At 32.7% G+C, this 19,216-nt stretch overlaps 1 protein-coding gene across 1 annotated transcript; it reads right to left on the bottom strand.

Annotated features, from left to right (window-relative positions):
- Positions 1-17,685: 17,685 nt before the first annotated feature.
- Positions 17,686-18,633, bottom strand: LOC109676846 (olfactory receptor 8H1-like). Its single transcript, XM_020153082.2, has one exon. It carries the CDS (start codon positions 18,631-18,633, stop codon positions 17,686-17,688), a length of 948 nt encoding a protein of 315 aa, XP_020008671.2.
- Positions 18,634-19,216: the final 583 nt, after the last annotated feature.

Genomic DNA, 19,216 nt, shown 5'->3' with positions numbered 1-19,216 from the left:
GATGTTGGGGGTAACTCTTGATTACAGACATAAATAGCATGGCAATAAACCATCTCAGAAATAAAAGGGTAAAATATAATTAAATGTATATTCTGAGAATGGAAAAATTTCAGTTCAACACATGAATCTCAATGCTGAAAAAAAGATAATTAGAAAATTGGGAGGAATTTAGTAGAAGATACATATCCAATACAAAATAAAATTGCATGAGTATTATAGAAGATACAATGAGAAGATCTCCATTACTGGAATTACTGGTGGTTGATATTTACAGTAGTGATGATAAGCATTAACAAAAAAATTATTTTCTACTTTAAAATCTTTCAAACAGATCAAGACATGATATAGCCTTTAAGGAAAATTAAACACACAAGAGCATGTGCATATATGCATATGCAAACTTAATGCAGAGGTTAAGTTATAGACATCATAGCTGTACTTCAATTTATTTCCAGGTATAAGGAGCATGGTAGCAGAAGGAAACAATGGTCTATGCAAACAAAAAAGGAACAACAAAAATGTGAACATGGAGAAAAATATAACAAATTTTAGAAATTTTAATTACTTTAAAAGTAATGGCTAAAGCAAAATTACATTACAATATTTGAGGTTTATGCTGTAACTAAAAGTGAAATTTATGAGTAGTATACCACAAATATTGGAAGAGTGAAATTGAATCCATAACACCATAAATGTCTTACAGTAAAAGTTACATTGAATACGTACACAATAATATACTAAATTTGCATTTTATATTCCAAGATTTCCAAAGAGAAGAGAGAATGCAAACATTATCAAAATCAGCAATGAAAGAAGGGATGCCACTCTGGCCCCACAATTTTAAAGGGTATATAGTACAACAATCTTTTGCTAATAAACTTGTAATGATCACCTGTAAACACGGGTAATTTAAGTTCTTTCTTTTCCTATTTATGTCACTAGAATTTCTCATCCTTCCCTTATTGCTCTAGATAAGAACTCCAAGAGTACATTGAATAAGACTAGAAAGATTGTACACCCTTTTGGCATTCCTTATTCTTAGGAAATTACTTCAGTTATCTGCATTTGATGTAATATTGGCAATAGTTTTGGGATAGAGAGCCTATATTTAGTTTAAGTGTGCTTCTTCAGTTACAAATTTCCTCATGGCTTACATCATGCAGGCTGTTGAATTGTGTCAAGTGTTTTCCACATCTGTTAAGATGATTGTGTGACATTTATCTATCCTTCATTCCATTGATGTGATGTAAAATCTCTATTGATTTGTGTATGTTGAAACATTCTTGAATTCCTAGAATTCAGCAAACTTGATCGTGGCTATGATCATTCTAATGGTTTGTTGAATTCATTCTACAAGTTTCTTGAATATTTTTGCATCTTTGTTCATCAGGGAAATTGGTCTGCAGGTTATTGTTGAAGTCATGTTAATTGCGGTAGTTGTGTTCTTATCCACTTTTGTTATCAGGGTAATAGTGTCTTCAACTTATGCTGACAGAAAGGTAGATAACAGTAGTGATATATTTCACTCATTACCACCAGGTTTATTAGTCAAGGATTTTAGATACTGTAACATATTTTATGTTTAACGAGTTTTCTGACAAATGGACAAAATTTAGTTTAAATCTCCTGAAATGGAAAACCATGCTTTTTTTTGCTTTTTTTTTTTTTTTAGCAAAGGCTTAAGAATTTTCCTGGAATTTTCTTTATATCTTACAGATTTTATATGTGTTCCATAGGCATAAGCTGATTCTATTCATAAAGGCAAATTTGGAGTCTACCTCATCCTTTTCTCTGTTACCATACTAGACAAAGGAACTATTATTTCTGTGTTCCTTTACCATTACTATTACTGCTATGGTCATCTAGCTCTTTTGTGGTTTATCCTTATTATTCTCATGAAACACACTGAAATTGAGTAAAAGGAATAAGGCTAAGCACAGAACCTCACAGAAAAGTCTAATCTTTACTATTTAACAGACTGATATAATTAGATAATAGCTTGAACTTATTGTTTTTGGAGTTTTTTATTGTTTTTTTATTCATTTGTGTGTACATTGTGCCATCTCTGTAACCTGCCCCCCATCCCACCACCCTCACTTTCAGGAAGAACCTTTTCTGCTCGCTTCTCCAATTTTGTTGAAGAGAAAAATATAAGAGATAATAAGGACTACATAGCATTTTTGCTAGTTTGAGTTAAAGATAGCTATACAAAGAGATTCCTATCATTGCTTCCATGCACATGTGTATTACAACACAAATTGCTTCATCTCTACCTGACCTCTTCACTACTTCCCCGTCACCTTCCCATAGTGGCATCTAACAGATTAAGATTATTTCATTAGCTCCTCTACAGTAGGCACATCAAATGCTTTCAAGTTTTAGGTTTCCTTTCCTTTCCCTATTCCTCCAGCACTTGTTCTCCCCTTAGCATGTGACCCATGTTCAATAAGTTTACTGAAATATTTTTATGTCTAAAGTAAGCATATGAGGAAGAATATATGATTTTTGGTTTTCTGAGCCTACCTAACTTCACTTAAGATGGTGTTATCCAGTCTCATTTACATGCAAATGATAAAATTTCATCCTTCTATGTAGCTTAGTAAAATTCCTTTATGTGTAAATACTACATTTTCTTAATCCATTTGCTGGTAGTGGAGCATCTTGTCTGTTTCCATAGCTTGGCTATTGTGAATGGTGCTGGAATAAACGTGTGTGTGTAGGTGCCGTTGGAATAACATGAGTCATATTCCTTTGGGGACATCCTTAGGAGTGGTGTTGCTGGATCATATTGGAGATCTAGGTTTAATTTTTTAAGAAGCCTCTGTATTGTTTTCCAAAGTGGTTCTACTAGCTTACATTCCCACCAATAGTGTATGAGTGTTCCTTTTTCCCTACATCCTCTCCAACATTTGATGCTAGTAATGGTTCTGATGTTAGCTATTCTAACAGGAGTAAGGTAGAATCATAGTGTGGTTTTGATTTGTACTTCCTTTATGGCCAGAGATGGTGAGCACTTTTTCATGTGTTTTTTGGCCATTTGCATTTCTTCCTTTGAAAAATTTCTGTTTAGTTCACTTGCCCACTTCTTTATTGGCTCATTGATTTAGGGAGAGTTTAGTTTTTTAAGCTACCTGTATATTCTGGTTATCAGTCCTTTTTCTGATATATAGCCACTGAATATTTTCTTCTGTGGGAGATCTCTTCAGTTTAAACACATTCTCTTTTTTTGTCCTGAAGTCCTTTAATTTTATGTGGTCCCATTTGACCATCCTTTTTCTTAGTTGCTAAGCTGCTGGAGGTCTACTCAGGAATTCTTTGCCTATACCTATTGCTTCCAGAGTATTACCTGCCCTTTCCTGTACTAATTTCAGAGTTTTGGTCTGATTTTAAGGTCCTTAACCCACTTTGAGTTAATACGTGTACAGAGTGATAGACATGGATCTAGTTTCAGTTTTCTGCAGCTCCGGAGATAAACACTTTTCCCAAAACATTTGTTGTAGAGGCTGTCTTTTCTGTATTGTATGTTTTTGATGCCTTTGTCAAAAATAAGGTGGGCACAGGTGTGTGTATTGTTATCCAGGTCCTCTGTTCTGTTCCACTAGTCTTCATATCTGCTTTTGTGCCAGTACCATGCTGTTTTTATTACTATGACTCGGTAATACAGTCTGAAGTAGGGTATCGTTGATTCCTCCAGCATTGCTCTTTTTGCTGAGTGTTGCCTTGGCTATTCTCGGTCTTTTCTGTTTCCAAATGAACTTTAGGGTAGATGTTTCAATCTCTGTGATGAATGTTATTGGGATTTTGATGGGAATCCCATTGAACTTGTAGATTGCTTTTGGTAGTAGAGCCATTTTTATTATGTTGATTCTACTAATCCATAAGCATGGGAGATCTTTCCATCTTCTATTGTCTTCCTCAATCTCTTTCTTCAGAGGTTTGTAGTGCTCCTTGTAGAGGTCACTCATGTCTTTTGTTAAGTATACTCCTAGGTATTTGATTTTTTTTTTTAGGCTGTTGTTAATGGAATTGTTTGCCTGCATTTTTTCTCAATGTGTTCATTGTTGGCGTATAGAAAAGTTACTCATTTTTGTAAGTTGATTTTGTATCCTCCCACATTGCTGAAGCTGTTTATAGTGTCTAGGAGTTTTAGGATAGAGTTTTTTGGGTCTTTGAGATGTAGGATCATGTCATCTGCAAATAGGGATACTTTGACAGTTTCTTTACCTATGTATATTGCTTTTATAACTTCTTCTTGCCTTATTGCTCTGGCTAGTAAGTCCAGTACTCTGTTGAATAGGAGTGGGAAGAGTGAGCACTCTTGTCTGTTTCCTGATTTTAGGGAAAATGTTTTCAGTTTTTCTCCATTAAGTGTGATGTTGGCTATAGATTTGTCATATCTAGCCTTTACATGTTCAGGTACATTCCTTTTATTTATAGTTTTCTTAGAGCTTTTATCATGAAGTGCTGTTGAATCTTATCAAAGGCTTTTTCTGCATCTCTTGAGATGATCAAGTGGTTTTTGTCTTTGGTTTTATTAATGTGCTGTATTACATCTATTGATAGGCATTTGTTGAACCACCCCTTCATCCCTGGTATGAAGCTGACTTGGTCAAGGTGAATGATCTTTATGATATATCGTTGGATTCTGTTTGCCATTATTTTATTGAGGATTTTTGCATCAATGTTCATTTATGAAATTGTCCTGTAGTTCTCCTTTTTAGATGTGTTCTTATCTGGTTTGGGGATCAGTGTAATACTGGCTTCATAGAATGAGTTAAGCAGTGTTCCTTCCCTTTCTATTTCATGGAAAAGTTTAAGGAGGGTTGATATTAGTTCTTTTTTTTTTTTAAAATTTTTATTTTTATTTATTTATTTTTTTTTCTTTTATTATTCATATGTGCATACAAGGCTTGGTTTATTTCTCCCCCCTGCCCCCACCCCCTCCCTTACCACCCACTCCACCCCCTCCCGCTCCCCCCCTCAATACCCAGCAGAAACTATTTTGCCCTTATCTCTAATTTTGTTGTAGAGAGAGTATAAGCAATAATAGGAAGGAACAAGGGGTTTTGCTGGTTGAGATAAGGATAGCTATACAGGGCATTTAAGGTCTGATAGAATTCAGTAGAGAATCCATCAGGCCTACACTTTTCTTTTTTGGGAAAATTTTTATTGCTGCTTCAATTTCATTTCATGTTACAGATCTGTTTAGCTGGTTAATATCCTCTTGGTTTAGTTTTGCATTGTCATAAATATCAAGAAATTTGTCCATTTCTTCAAGATTTTCAAATTTTTTAGAATATAGGTTCTCAAAGTAGTCTCTGATGATTCCCTGTATTTCTGTGGTGTTTCTTGTTACCTCCCTTTTTGCGTTTCTGATGTTCCTGATTTGTGTGTTTTCATTCCATATTTTACTCAGCTTTGCTAGGGGTTTGTCAATCTTGTTTCTTTTTTCAAAAAACTAGCTTTTTGCTTCATTGATTCTTTGTATTTTTTTTTTTTGGTCTCTATTTCATTAATTTTGGCCTATTTTTATTATTTCCCTCCTTCTGCTTGATTTGGGTTTCACTTGTTTATGTTTTTCCCAGAGTTTGAGATGTAGCATTAGGTCATTTATTTGAGATCTTTCTGTGTTTTTTATATATGCACTCATGGCTATAAACTTTCCTCTTAGGACTGCCTTTGCTGTGTCCCGTAGGTTCTGATACATCATGTTTCCATTTTCTTTAACTTTCAGGAATGTTTTAATTTCTTCTTTTATTTCATCAATGACCCCCTGATCATTGAGCAATGTGTTATTTAGCTTCCAATTGTTTGTGAATTTTCTGCTGTTGCTTTTGTTGTTGCGTTCTGGTTTTAATGCATTGTGATCAGGTAGAATGAAGGAGATTATTTCAATTTTCTTATATTTGCCAAGATTTGCTTTGTGCAATTAGATATGATCAATTTGTAGAAAAGTCCATGGGTTGCTGAGAAGAATGTATATTGTGTAGAAAGAAGTTGGATGAAATATTCTGTATATGTCAGCTAGGTTCATTTGATTTATGGTGTGATTTAGTTCTAGAATTTCATTATTGATTTTTTGTTTGGATGATCTATCTATTGGTGATAGAAGGTATTAAAGTCTCCCACTACCACTATGTTGGAGTGTATATGTGCTTTTAAGTTGTTTAGAGTATGTTTGATAAAATTGGTTGCACTGATGTTGGGTGCATATAGGTTGACAACTGTTATTTCCTTTTGGTGTATTTCCCCTTTTATTAATATGAAGTGTCCTTCTTTGTCTTGTTTGATCAATGAAAGTTTGAAGTCTACTTTTCCTGATGTAAGTATTGCTACCCCTGCCTGTTTTCAGGATTCATTGGCTTCATAAAGTTTCTTCCAGCATTTCACCCTAAGCCAGTGTTTGTTTCTGTCAATGAGATGGGTCTCCTGTAAATAAGATTGTTGGATCTTCCTTTTTAATCGAGTTTGCCAAATGGTGTCTTTTGATGGGGAAGTAGGGTCCATTGATATTCAGTTCGATATTGATAGGTGTGTGGTGATTCCTGCCACTTACTGTTTTTGTTATTTAAGGGCTTGATTGTGTGCAGCTGAATCAATATTACCCTCTGATTCCTTGTCTTTTCTTCTACTGTGGTTTGATACTGTCCATCCTGTCATGATTTTGATTGCTGTCATCTTCTGTATGCAGAATTCCTTGGAGAATTTTTTGTACTGGTGGCTTGGTGGTAATATATTATTTTACTTTCTGCTTATTTTGGAAGATTTTTATTGCTGCATCTATTTTGAATGATAGTTTTGCTTGCCTGAGTATCCTAGGGTAGAAGTTATTTTCATTCAATGCTTGAAATACCTCACTCCAGACCCTTCTTGTTTTTAAGGTTTTTGTTGAGAAATATGGTTTGATTTTGATGGGTGTACCTTTATATGTTATTTGTTATTTTTCTTTTATAGCCTTCAGTATTCTTTCTCTATTCTCTGTGCTTATGGTTCTAATGACAATATGCCATGTGGAGGTTCTATTTTGGTCTAGTCTGTTTGGTGTCCTGGAAGCTTCCTGTACCTGAATGGGGAAAACTTTCTCAAGATTTGGGAAATTTTATATTATCTTATTGAATGTATTACAGATCCCTTTTGGTTGGACCTCTTCTCCTTCTTCAATGCTTATAATTATCAGATTTGTCTTTTGACAGAGTTGAGTGAGTTCTTGCATATTTCTTTTGCAGCTCTTGAGTTGCTTGACTAATATTTCTTCAGTTTATCCTTTAATTTCTATGTTATCTTCGAGTTTTGAGATTCTTTCTTCCATTTGCTCAAGTCTGTGGGAGTGGCCTTCCACTGTGTTTTTTGTGCCTGTTTGATTCTTTTTTTCCATATCTTGGGTCACTTCCTCTTTAATTTTTTTCATTTTCATCTTTAATTCACTTATCTTTCTATTTATACTGCTCTCTCTTTCACTTTGGTGTTTATTTTGGGCTCCTCTGAGTTCATTTATTTCTCTGTCTTCTCATATTCTTTATTTCTGGTGTCTTGAAATTTTTTGAGTATATCTGGTACATTTTGATTAACTATGTCTAGTATCTTCTTCATGAAATTCTCAGATTTTTTGCAAGATTTTTTCTTTAATGTTGTTTTTGTGAGCATTTCTGGGTTCCTTAGTGTAATTTATCATTGTTGTCTTGAGATCAAGAATTGGGCATCCATTTTCTTTTTTTCCTCTGAATTCTGTTTCTGGCTGCATGTATGAAAATGAAATCTCTTTTACAAAGAAGATATGCTAATAACTTTAAATGAAGCATAGAATTTTTCAGAACAAGAACAGAGACAATAAGACCATGTATATCTATACTTATTTTCAAGTTCCATTGTATTTTATAGGTGCAAAGTAGAGATATTTTACTGTTAATAATTATGGAGATATTTAAAATCAATGGATAAGACATAAGGGATTGTAGATCATGCATTTGCACACAGGATACAAAAACTGCAAACAATCATTCTTCACACCATTTAAAAAATTTCTTAAAATGTAAACTGTAATAACTTTCTGTGAGACTAATCCAGTGCTGAGCTTGCATATATCCAAATAATCTGAAATTAAGAGAAGAGAAGAGTCCTTGAAAAGGATATAGAACACATGAATCACTTAACTTTAGAAAATAGACAAACGATGTGAGAATGTGTGGCCTTTACATAGATGTATAGAAACAACTCAGCTACATTTTGAGCAATTGTAAAAGTCACCTACATGTAGTTGAAAAAGCATACTCCTGAAATGAAATTAAACATTATTCTAAAAGTCTTCTTTTGGGCTGGGATGTAGCTTGGTGGTACAGTGCTTGCCTCACATGTGTGAGGCCCTGGGATCGATCCCAGCACCAAAAAGGGAAAGACAAAAAAAAAAAAAAACACCTCTCCCCTAAAATTCTTCTCTTCTAAGTCATACAAATGCTTATGGCAATGACTAAAATATACAACTTGTGCAAATACAAATATTCCTGTTAATTTTTAAATAAAACCATTGATAATTACTTGAAAGTGTTATAGGGATGAAGGTAAAAACACACATGAATATGCCAGAAACATCATTGAATCTACAAAAAACTGTGCATTCAAATACTGGAAATAAATATGAATATACACAAACACAATCACAAAGAACAGACAACTCTCCCAACAGGCTCAGCAGGAGAGTCAATACAGATTAGGAAAGAACATGTGAACTACAAATTAAACTATATGAAATTCAAAAAGGAACTACAGATCATAATATTAGGTGAAATAAGTCAGATTTAGGGAGGTATTTAAATGGAATATTATAAAACAATATGACATGAAAGTAGGAGGGAAGCTATATGAAGTGTATGAAGGGGAGAAAAAGAGAGGGTAATGAGGGAGGAAATGAACAAATGTATGCATGTGTGAAAATATCATAAACTCACTATTCTGAATAATTAACCTATAATCAAAGTTCCATGTGTAAATTGTTTCTGTATACAATATATCAAGTTCATATTTAATAAAAATAACTTGCTGTGAATTTATAATTAAATACCAGTGGTTATTTACACAAGGGCATATGACTGAAGTCTAAAGTACTTTGGAGGTGGTGTTGGGGATATCTCTTGACCCAAGAATTTAATACAGTCCTGGGTAACATGGCAACAACTCATCTCAGAAATAAAAGGGTAAAATATAATTAAATGCATATTCCGAGGCTGGAAAAATTTCAGTTCATTATATGAATTTCAATGTTGAAAACAAAGATAACTAGAAAACTGTGAAAGTATTTAGAAGAAGATAGATATTACATACAAAAAATGTCATAAGGATTATAGAAGATAAAATGAGAAAATATCCCATTACTGAGGTTACTGGTGATTATTATTTAGTAGTGAAGATAAGTACTAAACAATATTTAATATCTATTCAAATATTTTAAATAGCCATCAAATAGATCAAGACACGATAAAGACTTTTTCAGGAACATTAAGTACACAAGTGCACTTACATATAAGCATATGCAAAACAATGCAAAGGTTAAGTTAAAGACATTATGGCTGTGCTTTAATTAATTTCCAAGCATTGGGAGCATAGTAACAGAAGGAAAAAAGATCTATGCAAACAAAGGAAGAACAAAAAAATGTGAAAATGGAGAAAATATAATAAATTTTAGAAATTTTAATTACTTTAAAAATAAATGATTAAACCAAAATTATATAACAGCATTTGAGGTTGAAACTGTAGCTAAAAATAAAATTTATGATTAAGTATGCCACAAATATTGGAAGAATGAAATTCAATGTACAACACTGTAAATGTCTTATGATAAAAGATACAATGGATATGTATTAAAATTAATATATTAAAATTTCATTTTATATTCCAGGGTTTCCAAAGAGAAGAGGGAATGCAAAAGTTATCAAAATCAGTAATCAAAGAAGAGATGCCACTATGGTCCCACAAATATTAAAAGGATATATATTATAACAATCTTTTGCTAATTAATTTGTAATTATCACTTGAAAACAAAGATAATTAAAATTTTTCTTTTCCTATTTATGTCACTAAAATTGCTTTTTCTTCTCTTATTGCTCTAATTAAGAACTCAAACACTACATTGAATAAGACTGGAAAGAGTGGAAACCCTTTTTACATTCCTTATTCTTAAGAAATTACTTCAGTTATTTGCATTTGTATAATATCAGTAAAGGTCTGGGATAGAGAGACTATATATGGTTCAGTTGTGCTCCTTCTAATACAAATTTCCTCATAGCTTTCATCATAGCTGTTGAATTGTGTAAAACAACTTCCACATCTATTGAGATGATCATATGAGCTTTATCTTTCATTCCACTTATGTGCAGTATTACCTATATTGATTTGTGCATATTTAAACATTATTGAATCCCTAGAATGCACCAAACTCAAACATGGTTATGATCATTCTAAAGGTTTGTTGAATTCATTTTTCAAGTACCTTCCTTATTGCATATTTTTCCATTTATTTTCATCAGGGAAATTGGTCTATAGGTTGTTATTGTAGTCATGGAAATTCTGGTAGTTGTGTTTTTACCCACTTTTGGTATCAGGGTAATAGTGTCTTCAATTTATGCTGACAGAATGGTAGACAGCAGTAGTAAACTATTTTTCACTTTACCACGATGTTTATTATGCAAGGATTTTAGATATAAGTAACATATTTTAGGTTTAACAACTTTGCTGATGGTTGGACATTATAGGCACAAAATGTTTTTTTTTCAGCAAAGGCTTAAGAATTTTCTTTATATCTTACAGATTTTATATCTATTCCAACAGCATAAGCTGATTCTCTTCATAGAATAGATATGGAGTCTGCTTCATATCTTTATCTGTTACCATCCTAGACCAAGGAACAATTACTTTTGTGTTTAAACTTACTGCTACAATCATCTAGCTCTTGTGTGGTTTATCTTTATTCTTCTCATGAAACACTTTGAAATTGACTCAAAAGGAAGAAGTTTAAAGCATAGAGCCTAACAATAAAGTCTTATCTTTACTGTTTTGTAGAGTGATATGGATAAATACTAGATTGAACCTTTTAATCACAAAATCTTCAAGACGTTTTATTACAAGAAGGAAAAGTCCAAACCTTTTTAATTGTCAACTAGTAGAAAACATTTTTCTCAGTCCTTGCATCTATGTACTTACTTAAAAAAATCTACCATACATTAATAGTAATGTATTCATTTTGATTATTCCATAGATGCATGCAGTGTACCTTAAGCACATTAACACCTCTGTTATATTCCCTTAACTGCCTCACTTCCTCCACTCCCTTTGAAAAACTGTTTAATATGTTTATGAACTTATGTCTTATTATCTGTCATGCTCACTTAGTTGTTACTGCATGACCTTCTAGCTCCTTCCAGCAAATGTTAGTCCTCTAACTGCCTAGAATTTTTCCATATTCCTCCTTCCTGAAATTCCATGCAAATAAATTCATGTTGATTTTGTTCTTTTCTTAATGAGACCATTGCTCACCACTCCACATCTTTCTCTCATAGTTCATTTCTATTTCAAAGTGGTTCTTACCATCTTAAATTTTACATATTTTACATGTGCCTTTTGTTTTATGTGTTTTTGCTGATGATTAGATAACTCTATGAACAACAAATATTTCCCAAAAGTTGAATCAAGGCTTCAATAAGAATACTTAGTAGCTATATTTTACATGAGTAAACTGGAGCACAAACAAATTACATAACTTGTTCATGATCACTCCACTAGCTAGAATAATCTCACATTTGAACCCAAATTATCCTTCGGCCTCTACTACTCATCACTATTCTCTTATGTTATTTTCCATAATATTATCTGCCATGAAGAAACTGGTTTCTTTTTGTACTAAAGAAAGCATAAACCAATCAAAAGTAATCATTATTGACAATGTATGCTGTAGTCAAATATTACCTACAGCTGCTGTGTAAGATAGTGTGACAGGCTAAATCATCTGAAATATATAGAAACAGTATTACATTGCAATGAAAGAGAACATGGCAAAGGAATAACAATCTGTGGTATGATGGGGCTGAGGGAAATTTTATTTTTGGAAAGAAAACTGAATTCATTTTTCCATGGTGCTTTGCATACTTTTCGAATCTTATACAGCACTTTGACATGACTTTAACTTCTGTTCTAGAATACGTAGATTCAATTTCAAAATAGAATTTCATGACTTGCCTTAGTAAGGGTTTTAGGATGCCATTACATCTTCATTGTCATAAATTTTTCACCATTAAGAATATATAAATGCAAGGCAAATATTTAATTCAAGAGTTCATTTTTCAAAATATTAGAATGCTAAAGGAATCAGATATATAATTCATGAATTCTCTTTTAAGAATATTAGAAAGCAAAATAAATCAGATGAAAAGCAATACACCAGTTTACCAAGACTTGCTACGCCAGCTGTTTTCTCATTTGAGCCTGAAGTTCATGATATTGATGGAATTAATGTGTTTTCATGTTTCCTCAGAACACACATAAATGGTCTCACTGTATAAAGATATTTAAGTTGTTAAATTTACTGTGTTTTAGGTCCAAAGAAAAGCAAAGTGAAACTCATAAATTTGGCTATATACAGAGAAAACATCCATCTCACAGCTTTCATTAACAAATAAATGACCAAATGTTACAGTTTTAACTAAATGCAGAAATTTCTGCACAGGAAACTATGGAAATTCCATTTGTATAAGTATGTTTATTTATACACTCACAATTATTTACAAAGAACCTGCACCAAACTATGAATAACTGTCACAGTGTTTCTTCTCATAAATTTTTGTATTTTTAAATTTGTCTCCAATACTAGAATACACCATTTTCATAGAATTGTCAGCTGAATTCTACCAGACTTATAAAGATAAACTAATACCATCACTCTCTGAACTTTTCCATGAAATAGAAAAGGAAGGTACACTGCCTAACTCATTCTATGAAGTCAGTATTACACTGACCCCCAAACCAGATAAGAACACATCCAAAAAGGATCACTACAGGTCAATATCCTTAATGAACATTGATGCAAAAATCCTCAAATAATGAAAAACTGAATCCAACAACACATCAGAAAAATCATTCATAATGACCAATTTGGCTTAATCCCAGGGATGCAGGTATGGTCCAACATGTGCAAATCAATAATTGTAGTAGAGGACTTTAATAGAATCAAAGAGAAAAACCACTCAATCATCTCAAATTATTCAGAAAAAGTCTTTGATAAGATTCAACATCACTTCTTTATAAAAGCTCTAAGAAAACTAGGAATGTACCTCAACATTGTAAAGGTTATATAGCCAACATCATAATTAATGGGGAAAAGCTGAAACCATTTCCACTAAAGTAAGGAACAAGACAAAAATGCCTACTTTCCCCACTCTTACTCAGCATTGTCCTGGAATTCTTAGCCAGAGCAATAAGGCAAGGAAAAGGAATACAAATAGGTAAAGAAATAGTCAAATTGTCTCTGTTTGTAGACAACATGATCCTATACTTCAAAGACTGAAAAAACTCTGCCCAAAAACTCCTAGACACCATAAACAGCTTTAGCAATGTAGGAGGATACAAAATCAACTTACAAAATCAGTAGCCTTTCTGAACATCAACAATGAACAACTTTGAGAAATAATGTAGGAAAACAATTCCATTTACAATAGCCTCGAAAAGGAATCAAATACCTAGGAATAAACTTAACAAAGAATGTAAATGACCTCTACAAGGAAAACTACAAATCACTGAAGAAAGGGATCAGCGAAAAGACAACAGAAAGTGGAAAGATCTCCCATGCTCATGTTGGCAGAATCAACATACTGAAAATGGCTATACTACCAATAAGCAATCCATATGTTCAATGCAATTCACATCAAAATCCCAATGACATTCATCGCAGAGATTGAAAAATCTACCATACAGTTCATTTGTACACATAAAAGCATATAAACAGCTGAGGGAATACTGAGCAAAAAGAGCAATGCTGGAGATATTACAATACCTGATTTCAAACCATACTACAGAGCTATAGCAATAAATAATACTGGCAGAAAAACAAATATGAAGACCAGTGGAACAGAACAGAGGACTGGACATGAATAGGACTAGGGAAAGGAAAAGAAAACTAAACCTTGAATGTGTTTGATGTGGTCACTGTAGCGGAGCAAGGTACTAACCTTGTTGTGGCCTGAGCCACTATGGGAAGGGGACCAGGAAAAAGTGACGAGGTCTGGTAGAGATGAACTAATGTGGGTTGCCATACACATGTGCATGGAAGCACATGTAGGTTTCTGTTGTAGTCATGATAATTGCAGCAGTTGTGTCCTTATCCACTTTTGGAATCAGGATAATATTGGATAAATAGAAAGAGTTTGGAAGTGCCCTTCCCTTTCTATATTATGCAATAGTTTGAGATGCATTGTTTTTAGATCTGAATTAAAAATCTTTTAGTATTTAGCTCTGAATCAGTCTGTGTGTTCCTGAGCTTTTTATAATGGGGAGATAACTACTTCTATAAGCTAACTGCTTATTATGGATATATGTAAGGTTGATATCATCTTTGTTTAATTTTAGTAGGTCATATGTGCCTGAAATAATCAATTTCTTTTAACTTTTCTAAGATTTTGGAATGCAAGTTTTCAAAATATTCCCAACTAATTATGTGGATTGCAGTGATATAAGATGAAATAACCGCTTTGCAGGTCTCATATTATACCTATTTTAAGATGATATGACCCTATATTTAAAGAACACAAAAGGCTCCAACAGAAGCTGATACATTGGAACAAAATTTCCAGCAAATTATAGGATGCAAAATTAAAAAACAGGGATGAATAGTTTTTCTATATATCAATAACAAACTTGTTACAAAGTAAATCAGGACAGCCATCCCACTCACAATAAGCTCAAAATATATTGTGGAATAAAACTACTTTTACAGTGAAAATCATCAAAATCTAATAAAAGAATCTGAATAAGACCCTAGTAAATGGGAAAACCTCTTATATTCATGGACCATCAGTGTTCATATTTTGAAAATGACTGTAGCATTGAAAGTAATCTACAGAATCAGTAGAATATTCATCAAAGTCTCCATGACATTATTCACATAATTAAAAATAAATTGAAAAAAGCATATGGAAGCACAAAACTCCAACATGATTTAACATGAAAATATTAATTTTATGCAAAACACTTGCAAACTGTCTGAACATCATAGTAATGAACAAATAATATTACTATTATCTACTAATTGATATTTTTTAGAAGCAAAAGGCAATGCATATTTTGCCATTGTGAATTGCATTCTTTTTAAATACTATATTGCATTCATCCTATATAGTATTTTAACATGGCAACCTGAACCACAGTATTACAATTTAAATTATTTGAGACAGCATCTTATACAAAATAGAGCAAGCAGTGATGTAATATTGAAATTATGGGGCAAAACCCATAATTTCTCATACTGCTTTTAGAAGATACCCATTTAAAATACCGCAAAGATACGTATTGGTCTACAAGAAAAAGAAGATAAAGTAATCTTAATTTAATGAATTTAAGAATTTTTTCTACTTAAATGATGTCTACAACATTACATATTCTAATGAGAATTTTTGCAACACAAACTGACACAATAAATTTTCTAAATTACGGGAATAAGTGAATGGAAGGTAAAGGTGATTGATATAAAAATCACTAGAAATGTGGAAAGAAGTTATGAATCTATGAAATGACATAGGCATTTACAATGTCAGAGGTGAATCCAAAAGGTCAAATATAAAATTTTGTTAAATTCTTATTTCTAATTACAATTAAGAACAAATAGTGATATAAACAAATATACATTGCAGACAACAAAAATACAAAATCCAATAAAATCACAATACTTTCATATGTCATCAATAAGGAAAAAAGGCAAAATCTTGAAATAAGAAAGTGGAGAAATATAACACAATTTAAATATTTAATATATTAGTTGACAGTTAATTTTTGCATAATTTCATTTAACTGTTGAAATAGAGAACTTGTGCTTTCAACATTAAGAAAGCATTTAGAAAAAAATCATGCATAATTTTATGCAAACAATCTTAATATAAATTTCAAAAATAATTGACTCATGAAACCATATTGGTTTAATATTGTTATTCAGTATTATAACATACAACAAAAAATTACTTAGAAAATAAATATTTCTAATATATCCTTTATATCACAGACAAAATTAAAACTTCAATTCCAGATCATGTAGATAAAATTTAAAAATAAAGAAATGTTAGAAACTGATTTGGCCAGAAAATATGGGATGCCAATATATTTTAATTCATTGATAATTATTTATAAATAAAAATTCATCAATAAGAATGAAAATAGATGAGGTAAATATTTAATTCAAGAATTCATTTTTCAAGAATATTGGAAAGCCAAAGGGTGAAAGGCAATGAAGCAGCTAACTAGTGTTCTTTTTTATTTTTGTACTGCTGGGATTTGAACTCAGGGCCTTGGACTTCCTAGACAGCCGCTATATCAATTGAGTCACTCCAAGAGCTCATAGTGTTTGATATTCATGAAAAATGTTTGGATTTCAAGTTTCTTAGGAAAACACATAAGAATTCACACTGCTCAAAGATTTTTTAGTTGGTAAATTCAGTGTGTTTCAGGTCCAAAGCATTGCAAAGATAGACTTGTGATTTAGTCTAAATACTGAGAGCAAATTCATTTCATAACATTCATGGACAAATAGATGACCAAAATCACAGTTTTAAGAGAATGAAAAAGGTCCACATAGGAAATGACAGAAATTCCATTTACAAAGGTCATGGACAGACATACACTCATGATTATTTACAGAGAATATGCACAAAACTATAAATAACTGTTACAGTGTTGCTCTTCATAAATTTTTGTATTTTCCAAATTGTCTCCAATATTAGAAAACACCATTATGCTATAACTCATTTTTACTTCAATGGCTTAATTTACTCTCGGTACAAATAGGGAAACTACTGACTGTTTTCCTTTGTAGCTATTTTGTGTTCATAAATTAAGTGAACTGACCTGAATTTGTAAAACAACAGTGCATATTCTGTAAAAGGTATGTTCATTACAATATTGCAGGAATGTAAATCCTGCAGTGATAATGGCCAGCACTCAGGATTATTGCATTATATTCATCTTATCCATCTTCTGATCACATGAATGTGGAATTAGTACTTATGTTGTAGAAAAAACTAAGTTTTAAACCTTGAGTTACTTATAAATGCTTGTATATCTAAGAATGTATTTCTTACTTTAAAGAGAATGACTTCTGAAATGTATCATTGTCTAAAATGGATATGATTTTTAATTTAAAAATGTAAAATTGGAATATATTAGGAATTTTATAGGTTATACTGCTAAGAATCAGGTCATATTTTCTTATTGTGAATGTGATTTTCCATTAAAAATCTCATACAATTAGCCAATAGATTTACACATACCTTATGACTGCAATCACAGCATGGAAACTTAAATACATCCTCCTGCATAAGTCCAAAACTATGTTTGAATAAATACATGTCAGCTCCACAGAAATATAATTAGGAAGCAAATCAATTGTTTTTTTACACCATGTCCAACAGAAAACAAAGAAAAAATGAGTTGAAATGCTTAATATTATTGTTTTCTTAATACCTTGGAGCCACCTCTCTTCTGCATGACTCTACTGAAAGCATTTTTCACTTCTTTGTTTCTAAGACTATAAATAAGGGGATTCAGCATAGGGATCACAATGGTGTAAAAAACAGAAGCCACTTGATCCTTTCCCAAGGAGTAGGACTTAGTTGGTTTTAAGTATGTAAAGATCACAGTGCTATAAAAGATAATGACTCCCAGGAGATGGGATGCACACGTAGAGAAGGCTTTCTGCTTTCCTAATGTGGAATCAATTTTCAAAATAGTACAGAAAATGGACATATAAGACAAAGATACTGTGATAAGTGACACCATTAAGGTAGAACCTGCAAAAATGAATGCCATAATTTCAGTGTAAAAAGTATCCTCACAGGACAGGGCTAAAATTGGGGATGTATCACAGAAAAAGTGATGTATTACAATGGACTTGCAGAAATGTAATCTACTCATGCAAATCACATTGACCGAGGAATCCATAAAACCTATCATATAGGTTCCAGTGAGGAGGGAAGAGCACAGCCTTGAGCACATAATAACTGGATACTGTAGAGGATGACAGATGGCTACATAGCGATCATAGGCCATGGATGAAAGAAGAAAACATTCAGCACCACCAAACAGGATAAAAAAGTACATCTGTGTGAAGCAGCCTGTGAATGAAATGCTCTTCTTGGAAGTCACTAAGTTCCCTAAGGTTTTAGGCATGATGACATTTGAGTAACAGAGGTCAAGAAATGACAGGTGACGGAGAAAAAAGTACATAGGAGTGTGAAGCTGTACATCCAGGTGAATGATCATTATCATCCCTACGTTCCCCAGCACAGTGACCAGGTATATCAGGAGAAAGAGCACAGAGAGCACCAGCTGGATCTCCTCAGAGTCTGTCAGTCCCGTCAGGATGAAATCAGGCACAGGTGTGTCATTCCACATTGCTCAGTGTTTTGTTCTATACAGGTTAGAAATCAAAGTTTATGCTTAGCTGAAATGATTCTAAAGTGGATTTTGTTTTAATTGGCTTCCCTGTATTTTTATAAGTCTCTTAAGTAGCCTCCTAATTAATACTAAACTTATCACTGAAATAATTGATTTTCATCATTAGAATTTACTTGAAGGGCAGAATGAAGAAGATCCATGCATTCCCCAAAGGTGAAAATTAGCCAGGGAGACACTTCTCCTTCCCAGGAAATATCTGTTTGTATCAGAGAGATACCTTCATCCTCAGGTGGTAAAACAAAAAGTTATAAAATCCAGTTGCCAACCTGACCCACCACGGGACCATGGCTTTCCGGGTCCCAGGGCATGCCCCCATGCAGCCTTTCCTTTCTCTTTTCTCCAAATAAACATCTTTGACCTTGATGCTCCAATCTGCCCTTGATTTCTATCTCAGAGAGGACCAAGAACCCTCATTACCCAGAAGTTTCTGCATATCATCTGTGTATCATACTTGAAACTATTCTAATTTCTTTCCATTAACATATTTAATATACATTCAATATTATACCATTGATTCTAT

This window comes from Castor canadensis, chromosome 1, assembly GCF_047511655.1.
Source record: "Castor canadensis chromosome 1, mCasCan1.hap1v2, whole genome shotgun sequence".
NCBI lineage: Eukaryota > Metazoa > Chordata > Mammalia > Rodentia > Castoridae > Castor > Castor canadensis.
Note: the sequence above shows the minus strand (reverse complement) of the source record. Positions and strands in the feature narration are given on the sequence as shown.